The sequence below is a fragment of the Pimephales promelas genome, chromosome 12 (genome assembly GCF_988280905.1).
Source record: "Pimephales promelas chromosome 12, fPimPro1.hap1.1, whole genome shotgun sequence".
Taxonomy (NCBI): domain Eukaryota; kingdom Metazoa; phylum Chordata; class Actinopteri; order Cypriniformes; family Leuciscidae; genus Pimephales; species Pimephales promelas.
In genome coordinates this window covers 8702956-8716867 of record NC_142780.1, presented here as the reverse complement: position 1 = coordinate 8716867, position 13912 = coordinate 8702956, and the positions used below count along the sequence as shown (strand labels likewise).

At 42.5% G+C, this 13912-nt stretch overlaps 1 protein-coding gene across 2 annotated transcripts in view; it reads left to right on the top strand.

Moving 5' to 3' along the window:
• Positions 1 to 13053, top strand: part of scgn (secretagogin, EF-hand calcium binding protein) — an 85601-nt gene extending 72548 nt beyond the window's left edge. For both annotated transcript variants that reach the window (XM_039661938.2, XM_039661928.2), the window contains one exon: positions 12747 to 13053. In XM_039661938.2, coding sequence (XP_039517872.1) covers positions 12747 to 12875 — 129 coding nt within the window. In that variant the 3' untranslated portion in view covers positions 12876 to 13053. The remainder of the gene's footprint in view (positions 1 to 12746) is intronic.
• The last annotated feature ends 859 nt before the right edge of the window (positions 13054 to 13912 follow it).

Sequence of the window (13912 nt, the reverse complement as noted above, 5' to 3'; positions counted from 1 at the left end):
ATCCCATCATAGGGCAACCTATTAAAAATCAGACAAACAAAACAAAGTGAGAAACAAAGAACACAGAGCAATAAAGAAAACAATAATCTACATAAACACAGGTCGTGACAGGAAAAATGATGCATTGAGAACCCTTAACACAGGCAGACCACAGCTCAGGCAGAATGACAACAGGAGATCTTTGCAAACTGGGAAACAGGACCAAAATTGCACAGAACAGATATCAGCACAAGAACCAGCAACCCAAAAGATTTGACACTGAACATAGTAACACAGCGCTACATGTAGGACTAAATAAACGAGACACACCTACGACTGATCTGAACGTTCGTCATTGCAGCTGGGGCTGATGAGCAACCAGATCAGCGCAGTACACATAGAATGTGCTCGACAGTACCTGAGCGAGCTCTTAGGGGGCTTTCACACTGACAGTTTAGTTCTGAACGGGGCACGGTTTGCATGAAAAATCGCTAATGTTAACGCTGTCATGGGACCCAGGTGTGCACTGGGGTACCGAACCCAAGACTACCTGGAGGAGGTGGTCTGAGTTCGGTTGCTTCCGAACCTTGCCGCGGTTTGCGTGAATGTGAAAGTAACACAGATTCGGGCCCGCACTTGTTCAGGAAGTAAAGTATCCTGTGCATGCGTTTTAGCTTATTGTGATATATTCAGTTAAATAAAACACTTGTAAGGGATGATAATGTTGATGATTTACCTTGGATATGAGCGAGAGTGAGCATGCAGTGTATTTGTGCATTGCGCGTGAAATCAGAGCAACACATTTGGAAATCCACTGTTTCCTCAAAAGAGTCTGTTTGCAAGCAGCAGAAGTCCACCTTATGTGACACACGCACAATAAACCTGTATTGTTCACTCAACTGCCCATAATAGCAACAAATTAATACAAATAAACATAACACAATATTTACCCATGTTCTGTTTTCTATCATGCGCCGCGCACGTGTGCAATGATGCAAGATGCATGGAAACGCTTCAGGGTTCGAGAGAATCAAGTTGAGTGTGAAACCAGACCAACGCTGGGGGGCACCAGGAACAAACGAGCAAACGAGCCCAGTGTAAAAGCCCCCTTAATGCATTATAGTCCTTCACATTTATTGCAATCTCAAAATTCCGGCCAGTTGATAATACCTAGAATATCAAAATTGACAGCTGGTGGTAGATCTGAACAGAAGAGGACTAGCTTCTTTGATTTAAATAGTTGGTGGATCGTTAGTTAGAGCTCACAGCGCGTGATCGGTCAGAATCACACAAGATTTCTTCATTTGAAGTATTAATTGAATTCACAACTGCTTGGTTAATATACATTGAAGTGTGGTTCTGAAACAAATAAAGAAATGAAACAAACATGCTTAGTTGAATGCGAATGATTGATCATCAAACAACAAACATCGGTTTGCATTAACTATTCTAAATACAGCAGAAATAAAATACAGTAATAATATTTTAACAGTCAAACAGGCATTAACAGAATAGAAAAGCTATTCTGTGGGTCTAAAGAGCTATAACTATAACAAAGAGAAAAAATAAGCCATTAGCTATACAATGGCTCCCTCTGATGGTCGTATAAATAACTACTGCCAGCCGATCACGAAAATATCACGTGAAAACCAGTGCGCATACAGAAGGATCGTCACTATGATAGATTGACTATACTGAAAGCAAATATCACCACAATAATTTACAAACTATACACAATAAATGCTTAACTAGTATTCTACAATGTGAAACCAAAGAATAATGCCCGAGTGGCAGTCTATACATCGATAGGAAACATTACCTCACAAAGCCTAGCCATGCAGAATAACCTCGGCGCTTACAGACAAGCGCTGACAAAGCAAAGCTGACAAGCAAAACAGACAAAACACTGCCAATCTAGCAACCACACAGAACACCCTAGCAACCGCCTAGCAACACCCTAGCAACCAACCAGAACACCTAGCAACACCCTAGCAACCACCCAAAAGAAACTCTGATTAACAAACTAGTAAGTAATAGCGCACAGACGAAAGTGGTAGTTCACTATTAAGTAATCAACTACTATTTTTTTAATACTTCCCAGAGAACTACTGAAAAAGTTTATTAATAATCTAGTAACTACTATTAACTAAAATAAACTCTTATTAACGAATTAGTAAGTAATAGCTCACAGATGAAAGTGTTACTAGATACTTCTGTGGGAATTACTAATTATTTGGATCCGTATTATAAAGTGAAGATCATTGGAACTAACTAGTAATGACTCAAGTGTTACTACATGATCTAGTCATGATTTGTGCAAATGTTTGAGATTTTTGGTGAACTTTAGTAACTTTTAGAAAATGTTACTGAAAAGATAGCAAACTGACATTGAATCAACGTGGAAATATGACATCGAAACAACGTTGATCTGACATTGTTTTGCTCATCGAATCTGACATTGAATCAACGTGGAAATATGACATCGAAACAACGTTGATCTGACATTGTTTTGCTCATCGAATTAACGTTGAACCAACGTCAGACGCGTCATTCTTTCAAAACTAACGGAAAATCAACTTGAAATCAACGCGTTGTTTTAACGTTATGAAAGCAAACCAATTTTCGATTTCATTTAGCTTTGAAGAATGCCGCGTCTGACGTTGGTTCAACGTTAATTCGATGAGCAAATCAACGTTGTTTCAATGTCATGAGAGACGTCGTTTTCACGTTGATTCAATGTCAGTTTGCTGTCTGGGAACTCCTCTACATATTCCTCAATAGGGCGGTCACCTTGGTTTAGGTGAAAGAGACGGATTACTGGGTCCATGTTTTGGTGATGCATTCCGTAATGAATGGCTGAAGGCAAGCTGGTAAGGACCCAAATGCAAACTTTAATATATAACTAAATCAAAACACAAAACAAAGGCATGGCCAGGCATGAAACAGAAACTGAAACAAGGACTAATTACAAGACAAGGAACACCTGTGAACAATCATCAGACAATTAACAAATGATAAGACACATGGCAGGACCATGACAAACAGGGAATCACATGACAGACAAGAACAAGGAACAAGAAAAAACAAAACCCAAACTGTGACAATGACAGCCAATGTCAAAACCAACCACATGACAGTTTAACTTATTTATGTCAAGCTGTCATGACAAAGACACTGATAGGTAATATATGTGATATAGGTGATATACTGATATATGATGTTATCGTTTATGTCAAGATGTGATAACAAAGACATCTCAAACAATGTCATATTTGCATTCAAAATGTCATTATTGAGCGAAAGACACATAATGACAGTTGTCATAAATGTGCATAAACCTTACTTAATATTCAAGACATGCCATGGTTATGAAGGTTAACTCTCCCAGGACTCACCTTTCCTCTAGCAGCTTGTCTCTTAAATTTCTTCCGTCAGTTTATAGCAATGTTTACATGGAAACTTTTCGGAACATAGTGTTTACATGAACGCAAAATAAACTGATTGGGTTGATGCACGAGCTAATATGTCACAAGCTTTAAATCGAATTTAAATGTTTGACATGCACACACTGCACAGTTTCCCCGCTGTTGTTTCCTAACCATTCTCATTTCCCCCCCTTTTTTTAAAGCAGACTTAATATCTATTTTGGGTTCTAATTGTAATATTTTAATGTTATCACTGTGAAGCTGCTTTGATACAATCTGTATTGTAAAAAGCGCTATATAAATAAAGGTGACTTGACTTGACTAATTAGAAGTAACAGCTCCCATTCCCATGCCCTGAGGGGTACAGTACGGTACGGTACAGTACAGTACGGGTCGGGTCGGGTACACCATGATCCGGCTTGCGTTTCCACCGCCAACAGTACCCTTACTTGATAGGCGTGGTGTTTGCTGGAAAGAAGCGATCGACGTTATTTTCGCGCGAAGAAAGCGACATAGTAAACAACAATGGATGACACACAGCAGATCTTGTTCTTGCTTCTCGGCATGTTTTTCACTAGAAACAAGCGCTGGCATTAGGCGTTTCCAAGAAGCCAACACAAAGTCCGACTCAGGAGAATGATCCCGAGGACGCGAGTCCAGTAATTCTGCTAATGGAACAGCGCCTTCTTGAACGCGGCACTCTGCTCGCTCTGGCTATGCGACTCCGGTTATCTCTGTATGTTCCTTGTAGCACGCGTGAGTGACGAATGACGATACTCTGTCCACCAATCAGCGTTCTGCAGTGAGTCTAGCTCCACCTTTTAGTACCCTTTCACTGTGCTAGGTACCCCAACGGAAGGGTACCCAAAAAGTGGTACGGTACGGTTCGGCTTTTTGGTACCATTCACAACTACAATTCACAGCCATAAATGACTGTAGTGTCAATCTAATGGCTCGTTTCCACTGAGTGGTACGGTACGGTACAGTTCGGTTCGGTACGCAATTGAGTTTCCACTGTCAAAAGTTGTGAATGGTACCAAAAAGCCGAACCGTACCACTTTTTGGGTACCCTTCCGTTGGGGTACCTAGCACAGTGAAAGGGTACTAAAAGGTGGAGCTAGACTCACTGCAGAACGCTGATCGGTGGACAGAGTATCGTCACTCGCGCGTGCTACAAGTGCATTAGAAGCATACATTCTCCATCGGGATCATTCTCCTGAGTCTGACTTTGCGTTGGCTTCTTGGAAACGCCTAATGTCAGCGCTTGTTTCTAGTGAAAAACATGCCGAGAAGCAAGAACAAGATCTGCTGTCTGTCATCCTTTGTTGTTTACTATGTCGCTTTCTTTGTGCGAAAATGACGTCGATCGCTTCTTTCCAGCAAACACCACGCCTATCAAGTAAGGGTACTGTTAGCGGTGGAAACGCAAGCCGGATCATGTACCCGACCCGACCTGTACTGTACTGTACTGTACCGTACCGTACCCCTCAGTGGAAACGAGCCGTTATTATAGTCAACAACATTTCTACATCATTGCACATGTGCAAAATATTCCAGTTTCAGTATTCTATCCGGTCAAGTGTTTACATGCCCTATCGAATAGATTAGAAAAGGTTTTTACTTCCTCTCTCAACCTGATTGAAATATCAATCGGTTTAGGCCTTTTTATTCTGATTAAGGAATTTAAATGAAGCATTTTCATTCGGATTGGATTTTTAAACCAAATAAAATCGGAATAAAATATTCCATGTAAACTCACCTAGTGCAAGGAGAACACACTTCTGAAAAGCTCAAGTGGGCAGGATCAAAGCCCAACAAAAAACTCCCTAGCATTCAGTAGGGCCTAGAATAATATAACTGTTATTATATTTATAGGCCTATGCATGAGTATTAAATATCAGCATGTAACTCATTCTGCATAGTTTGTGCTCTGGAAAGATCAAATCGTATGGCTTGTTGAGGAGGGATGTGCTATGACTTTAAGCATTCAGAATTTTCAATATCTGATTTTTTGTCTCTCTTTTTCAATCTCTTTTTTCTTATTTTCAGTAGGGCTACACGATTAATCACAATTTACATGAAATAACACTTAAACCGATTTGGCTTATCGCGATTATGACCGCATTTACTACCGATACACTGTGCTGCACTGACAAGCTGCACATAAAATAATTGCTGCCTTTGCCAAATCGCGTGCTGTTTCATTGCGATTCATTGTGCATCCCTAATTTTCAGTGAAGGAGATAATTTTGGCTGTAAATTAGTTGAATATGGCACTCTGTCAGTAATGTAGTTTGTAAGATTAAAGAACCATTTAAAAATGACTGAGACCACAGAGCGAAAAGGGCATTATCTAATTTGACTTGTATTCATAGTTAAATTTGAGCTGTTTTTGCAATAGTTTGGCATAACCAACTGATATTATAACCGAACCATTACCAAACTATAGCTATGAATGGAGGATGGAGCAGGCTTCACTCAATAATTACACTTAAATTTATTTTAAGAGTGCTGGCCTAATCCCACTGAGCAAAATGATGTCCAAAATACGTCTTTTCAAAGTCTTTGTCGCACAAGTCGGACGTTGAAAAGACGTCCCCTGAGGGGCCGGAATGAAAGTTTTTATGACGTCTTTTTTTGATGTGTTCTGGACATCTGAAAAAGACGTTCATGGATCCTTCGTACAAGGTTAAAAACTAGTTCAAATGTGGCCATTTTCAACATTATTTATGGTCTCATTTAGACAATTTATACTGTTTCTTGACCAAATAAACACTCTCAGGATGCATTAAATTAAAACTCATGTTTATTTACATTGTTTAGATGTGGTTTAGATGGTGATATTGGTTTCATTTTAAGTTACCATTGTGATCAGTGTTTGCTTTAGTTGGGCTCTTGGTCCCACTTCGCCTTATTTAAGCTTTTCTTTGGCAGTAGAAATTGTGTGTTAGTTTAACACCATTGACTGTACAGAGAAAGCCAAGAAAATAAAAAATCAGTTGTCTTCAGCTGCTTGTTAATGATGGCAGAATCAACACAATGCAAGCATTAAACAATGTATAAACTTTTGTTTTTAAATCAGAAATTTATAAGTATTCATCTTGTGGAACTGTATTATTTGTACCAGTAACTTTATAATGACCACTGCATACAATATGTTTTAAGAAAGTGAATCACAGTCACACACAGATATCAAGATTTTGGATATGATTCTCAACGACGGTGACAACCAAAACAAAAAAGCCTGGGAATCAAGGATGTTTTGTACTATAAAGGCTACCCATCATGCATTGCAGCATGAAGCATTTTTTTTTTTATCGTCACCATTTTTGTGAATCATATGCAAAATATTGATGTCTGTGTGTGACTATATGGTATATTTTCTCAAAACATTGTGCTAATTTGCTTTTTGTCCAACTTCCATGCTACTGGCCCAAATAATGCAGTTCCACAAGATTGGTGGTTATAAACTCCGGATACAAACACAAAAGTCTAAACACAACTTAAATGCCCACTTTATAATGATTTCATCATCATCACCAACAACATCAAGGAGGTGATGAGAGAGACAATTTTCTTGGCTTTCTCTGTCACAACAATGATGTTATTCAAACACACAGTTACAACAGCCAAGGAAAAGCTAAAGAATGAATTATTGGGACCAAGAGCCCAACTAAAGCAAACACTGATCACCACAATGGTGACTTAAAATGAAACAAATATCACCATCTAAACAACGTAAGGAAATTACATTGAAATAAACATTTTAATTTAATGAGTTTTAATTTAATGCATCCTGAGAGTGTTTATTTGGTCCAGAAACTGTATAAATTGTCTAAATGACACCATAAATAATGTTGAAAATGGCCACATTTGAACTAGTTTTTAACCTTGTACGAAGGATCCATTGACATCTTTTTCAGATGTCCAGAACACGTCAAAAAAAGACGTCATAAAAACTTTCATTCCGGCCCCTCAGTGGACGTCTTTTCAACGTCTGACTTGTGCGACAAAGACTTTGAAAAGACGTCTCTTGGACATCACTTTGCTCAGTGGGATAAGTAGAGTTCATATATGGAAGAAAGCAGTGGCGGACCGTGCATTTCACACCTAGGCATTCTGTCCTACCTGAATTAATAACTTTTAATAGTGTATTAGCGTAAAGACTCTCTATAATTGTTGTTTTTATTTTGCACCGGCAGTTATTGGAAATGCGGTGAGTTCGGGAAAGGTCGGTACAGAGAAACGAGCATGTGAGTTCGGCTGGTGCGTACAGTGGTTTTTGCGTTACGAATCTGATTATAAGTTTAGAAACGGAGCCTCCCTTATCTTCTCGTTCAAGGGTTACAATAGTCCCTTTTCAGACATTACAATGTATGAATGTTTTAAAAAAAATTATGTTTCGATCATAAATTTATAAGAAAAATTAAGAAGAATATCATATTCACCACAGGGAAAAAACCATTAGCTATAGGCTACTCAAAAAAAACTACAGATTCTTTTTTACACAAAATCCATCCTTAATTCTTTACTCAAGTTCCAACAATGTCGTGTCTGTCTCATCATATTTCTAGCATAAGTTTTAATTCGTTTTATGGCTGACACTGTGTGTGCTTCTGTGCCTGCTCGACAGAAGCACACAGTCACCGCAAAACATGACGATGTGTACAGCTGCCCCATGCTCTCGCACAGTTTTGAACGAAATCAAGAGATCAGCGAGACTTTTGCCTTCAAAATCATTCGTTTCATAACTTAAATTAGTCAGTTCCGTTTTTACCCGGAGAGATCGAATAGAGTTCCGTTGCTACTCTGCGTTTAGCTCAGGCTGAATAAGGGATTTTTTTTTTTGCTGGGGGTCGAGGAGGGAAAGAAACATTAATTTGTGGGTTGAAAAACAATTACACCTACAGGAATATATATTTAGTTTAAGCAGTTCACTACAGATGCGGATACTACCAGTAATAGTACGCGGTCTGTACACGCATCCAATCAAAGAATGAGAAAATACAGAAGGTATTATACGCCAGCTAGTCTGATACCACTCCGTTGGGCTTTGATTATGAGGCGTGTCTTAACCGAACCAGGAAAAAAAACCTTCTGCACTCAATTGGATAGTTGCAGAGCCATGTATTGAGAGAGTTGCGACACGCTTTGATGTCACCGCAAGGCTGTCACTGTCACGGGTGCGGGTTCAGGCAGAAGGACGAACAGGCAGAGTCCAGAAAAGCTCCAATACAAAAGGTTTATTCTCAAATTAACAGGAAACAGGCAGGCGAAACACAGGGTGACATTAACATCGACCGACAAAGACAGACTGAATGGGAAGGAACTAAATACACACAGGAATCAAACTAAACGAGGTGAAAACAGGTGAAACAGATGAATACAGGACGCTGAACGGGAGGCTGATGAGGGAGTGAGTTCAGGTGTGGAGATAAGAGGATCCTGGGAAGTGTAGTGCTGATGACAAGACAGGGCGGTGCAGACGAAGACTGTGACAGAACTCCCCCCTCCCGGGAGGCGTGACCTCACGCCGCATAACAGAGGAAGGAGGGGGGACGAACTGGGGGCTGGGCGGGGCGTGGCCAGGGCGAAGCAGGCTGAGGGCGTGGCCAGGGCGGAGCAGGCTGAGGGCGTGGCCAGGGTGGAGCAGGCTGAGGGCGAGACCAGGGCGGAGCAGCTGGAGGGCGTGGCCAGGGCGGAGCAGGCTGAGGGCGTGGCCAGGGCGGAGCAGGCTGAGGGCGAGACCAGGGCGGAGCATGATGAGGGCGAGACCAGGGCGGAGCAGCTGGAGGGAGGACCCCTGGTTGAGCCGATGGTAGTGGGGCTGACAACACCAGGGGGCCGACTGACAGGGGCGGAGCGGATGGGAGAGGAGACCAGGGTGTAGCTGAGGGACAGACGACGATGGGTGCTGAGGAGGGACCGAGGGAACAAGGGGACACCGCAGGCTCTGGTGACAGAAGTGCTGACAGGGGCACAGAGGGACACGGTGAGGTCAGAGTGCGTGAGGGCTGACGGGTGACTGGAGGGAGTGAGGAGGAGTCCAACTGAACCGAAGGGGTGACAAAACGGGGCGGAGCCAAAGTAAGGAAGTCCATAGGTGAGGGGAGGATGACGAGGGAGTGCAGGGAGTTCGGAGGGACGAGGGAGCCTGGCCGAGCTGGTGGACTGTGGGACCATGGAGGAGCTGAGGGAGGTAGCAGCCACGGGGGAGCCGATGGGACCGGGGGCCGAGGAAGTGTCTCAGAGGAGGAGGTGTGAGGCGAAGACCGGGGATACCCAGACCAGGCTGGTTTCGGGGAGCTGAAGGGCAGGAGAGCAGAGGGAGGACAGATGAGAGGAGGCGGGAGAGGGAGGCTGGGTGGGATCCCGGTCTCTGGCGCTGGCTGGACGGTCTCTGGCGCTGGCTGGACGGTCTCTGGCGCTGGCTGGACGGTCTCTGGCGCTGGCTGGACGGTCTCTGGCGCTGGCTGGACGGTCTCTGGCACTGGCTGGACGGTCTCTGGCACTGGCTGGACGGTCTCTGGCGCTGGCTGGACGGTCTCTGGCGCTGGCTGGACGGTCTCTGGCGCTGGCTTGACGGTCTCTGGGGCCGGCTGGACGGTCTCTGGCGCTGGCTGGACGGTCTCTGGCGCTGGCTGGACGGTCTCTGGCGCTGGCTGGACGGTCTCGGGCGCTGGCTGGACGGTCACTGGGGCAGGCTGGCTTACAGTCTCTGGAGGGCTGGACGGAACCAGCAGTGAAGAGCATACAGACTCTGGAGGGCTGGACGGAACCAGCAGTGAAGAGCATACAGACTCTGGAGGGCTGGACGGAACCAGCAATGAAGAGCATACAGTCTCTGGAGAGCTGGACAGAACCAGCGGTGAAGAGCATTCAGTCTCTGGAGAGCTGGACGGAACCAGCGGTGAAGAGCATTCCGACTCTGGAGAGCTGGACGGAACCAGCGGTGAAGAGCATTCAGATTCTGGAGAGCTGGACGGAACCAGCGGTGAAGAGCATTCAATCTCTGGAGAGCTGGACGGAACCAGCGGTGAAGAGCATTCAATCTCTGGAGAGCTGGACGGAACCAGCGGTGAAGAGCATTCAGTCTCTGGAGAGCATTCGAGCGATGGAGTGGGGCTGGTGACGTCATACAGGGTAAAGGGAGATCCACATGACACCAGCACCCACTCCACATAGGCCGCAAAGTCCCCTCGAGGCCCGTCTCCGGGCAGGCGTGCCTGGGTTTCAGCATTTAGGCCTGCCCGGAAGAACACACAGAGGCTGGTAACATCATAGTGAACATGAGGTACCAAATCCAAATACCTCTGTGTGTGGGCCTCGAGGGATTGATCCTCCTGCTCCAGGAGGAGAAGCTGTACAGCGGCTAAATCCATATTAATCCCTTTTTTGGGGGTCGGTCGATCTGTCAAGGGTGCGGGTTCAGGCAGAAGGACGAACAGGCAGAGTCCAGAAAAGCTCCAATACAAAAGGTTTATTCTCACATTAACAGGAAACAGGCAGGCGAAACACAGGGTGACATTAACATCGACCGACAAAGACAGACTGAATGGGAAGGAACTAAATACACACAGGAATCAAACTAAACGAGGTGAAAACAGGTGAAACAGATGAATACAGGACGTTGAACGGGAGGCTGATGAGGGAGTGAGTTCAGGTGTGGAGACAAGAGGATCCTGGGAAGTGTAGTGCTGATGACAAGACAGGGCGGTGCAGACGAAGACTGTGACAGTCACGTGGTTCATGGAAGCCCCAATAGTTCCAAAACAGACGCGGGCTGTCATGTTCTTCAATGGACAGACAGCAGCGATTGCATTATTAAACGGTAAATGTAAAATAAAACGCACACCAAAGTACTTTTTAAGCTTTCATTGCATTTGGTTAATGTCAGTGTTGCATTTTGAGAGGCAGGGTGACAACTTAGATGTTTTTTAGGCTATATTTTTGGAGGGAAAAGCTTGTGTTCATGTTCGCATTGGTAGTTGCACTGGCTTTAGCGGCTCTAACTTAACTTTTCCATGTCATTCATCTGATGATGTACGTCTCATGATATTTATTTTAGCACAACTGGGATGTAGGTTATTGATTCCCGTGATCTTGCTTATAAATTCAGATTCAGCCATTAGCCTACCGTGATCACGTAAAGACCCGTGGACCGGTGGCCCATTCAGGATTACAATCATGACAACCAACATAAAATATAAATAATTACGCTGTGCATGTACAAATGAATGATTTAGGAGGGATATAGACTGCTCCCATAACGTAGCAATGACCACAGTAATGTTCGGTAAATTTTAACTGTTAGGTATCTTTTCTATTTTGAATGTACTTTATTTTGTATAGTGCATGGACCATTTAATATGTATGTCCTGATTAAAGATATGATGATGATGATGAGTTAATGAGTGAAATATTTGTTCCTAAATATGATCCATAACTCTTGGGATTCAATTCAGTAATGTACCCCTTCATACCCTATTCATAGACTAAACCATTCATCAGAAAACACACACAAATACATTTATAGGATGTACTGTGTATTGGCCTACACATGTTTCAATCACACATAATAACTAACCCTACCCCCCCCCCCCCCCCACACACACACACACACATATATATATATATATATATATATATGAATGCATGTGAATTTATGTATGCCTATATACATTAAATAAACACATGCATAACCCTAAACCATTTAAATAAATTAATTGTGTGTGTGTATGTATATCTAATATTATATATATATATATATATATATATTATTATTATTATTATTATTTTTTAAATATTTAACGCACTGGGCTAAGCTAAGTGCTAACATAGTTTTGCGGCAATACAGAGCGATAGAGTGCACGCACTGAGACGAGAGAGGTATGCATCAGCTCGTCTTAATTAAGGGAATAACATAGTTTAATATGAAAACCCGGTGGAGTATCCCTTTAACACTCAGATTGTGTCTTTCTGTTTTACAACTGTGGACAAACAAGCTTATATTTTATACACTACTTTCATCCTTTATACTATAACATGCATATACTATACTTTTTCACACAGAGCATACACAAATAGTTTCTAAAATGTGCATATAGTATTAGGCTTAAGTATTTGGTTAATTTGCATTATTAACAGGAAATTAAAAATGAATGGTTGGATTCTTAAAATCCCCAAAAGGGGCGTGTCACTGATTCAGTCATGTTATCAGAATCTAACTCCAGTCATGCAACCAAAGTTGGCATCCCTGTACAATAATAGTGGCAGCTGTTTGTGTCATTTTGTCTCTTTCTCTCTATATGCGTCTTTATTCAAACACCTTCTTTTTCTCAGCCCAGTATCAGCGGAGTGGATCTGGATAAATTCCGTGAGGTTCTGCTGCATCACTGTGATGTGAATAAAGATGGAAAGATTCAGAAGAGTGAGCTGGCCCTGTGTTTGGGAGTGAAGCTTAAGCCATAGTCTTCACAGACAGAAGTTCTCCAAAGATCACTGTATTTCAATACTGTATTTGAAAGGTGCAAGCAGCAGTACGTATAACTTGTGTATCGCTTTGCAAAATATGTTATTGTGAAATAAATATAAGGAAATGTATTCTCTTTGCTTTTAAAACCATTCACTTTTAGAACAATAAAAGTACGAAAACTGTAATAAAAACAGGTCAAATTGTACTTTTTTCTTATTTACATTTTTTTTTCGGGGGGGGGGGGGGGTGCAAAGAACGCAAAGAATATTTTGATTATGCAGCTTGAATTTTGGTCAAGATCATGTATTAATTTACACCTGCAGGCTGCAGCCATCAAACGATTTACAGTGTAAATTAAGTGCAGGTGAACCATGGAGAGAGCCATTTAACCCAGTAGAATACAAAGAGTATCTGTTTTTGTTTAGTTCTAGCCCAGAGATAAAATTCAAACAGAGTATATAGCAATATATTTTTATGTATAAAATGTCTCTATATATGCCTTTAAGAACACTTTCACAGGGGGGAAAGTGTTGCATCCATGCACTTCATAAAATTGCGTGGTGTCAGGGACAGCCCAAATGGTAGGACCGTATACTGGTAGGCCACCCCTTCAAACTTGAATCTCAAAAGCTAAGGGGCTATCTGGATATGGAAATATGCATCTTTCAGATCCAGCGAGAAATACCAATCCCCTGGACATACTTGCGAGAGGATTGAATTGAAGTGAGTAACCTTGTGTCACATGTTCAGAACCCATTTTGACACACCGGGGCTGGCCATTCAGTCCTTGGCCCAGGCGACTAGGGGCTGAATTAGCTGTCGCCCTTAGAATTGGGAAGTGGAAAAGTGCTCTTCTGTTTTTCATTTTGTTCGCCATAACACCGGTCAATTGCATTTGTGGGTGAACTTGAGTGAGCCCATTGTCTGAAATAGTACATTTACTCCAACAATCGAATATGAACAGGGTGCTAAGAGGAACACTCAAGACATTTTTGGAGGATAAGTCCAGGCCAGTGTTTCCCAACCTTTTTTT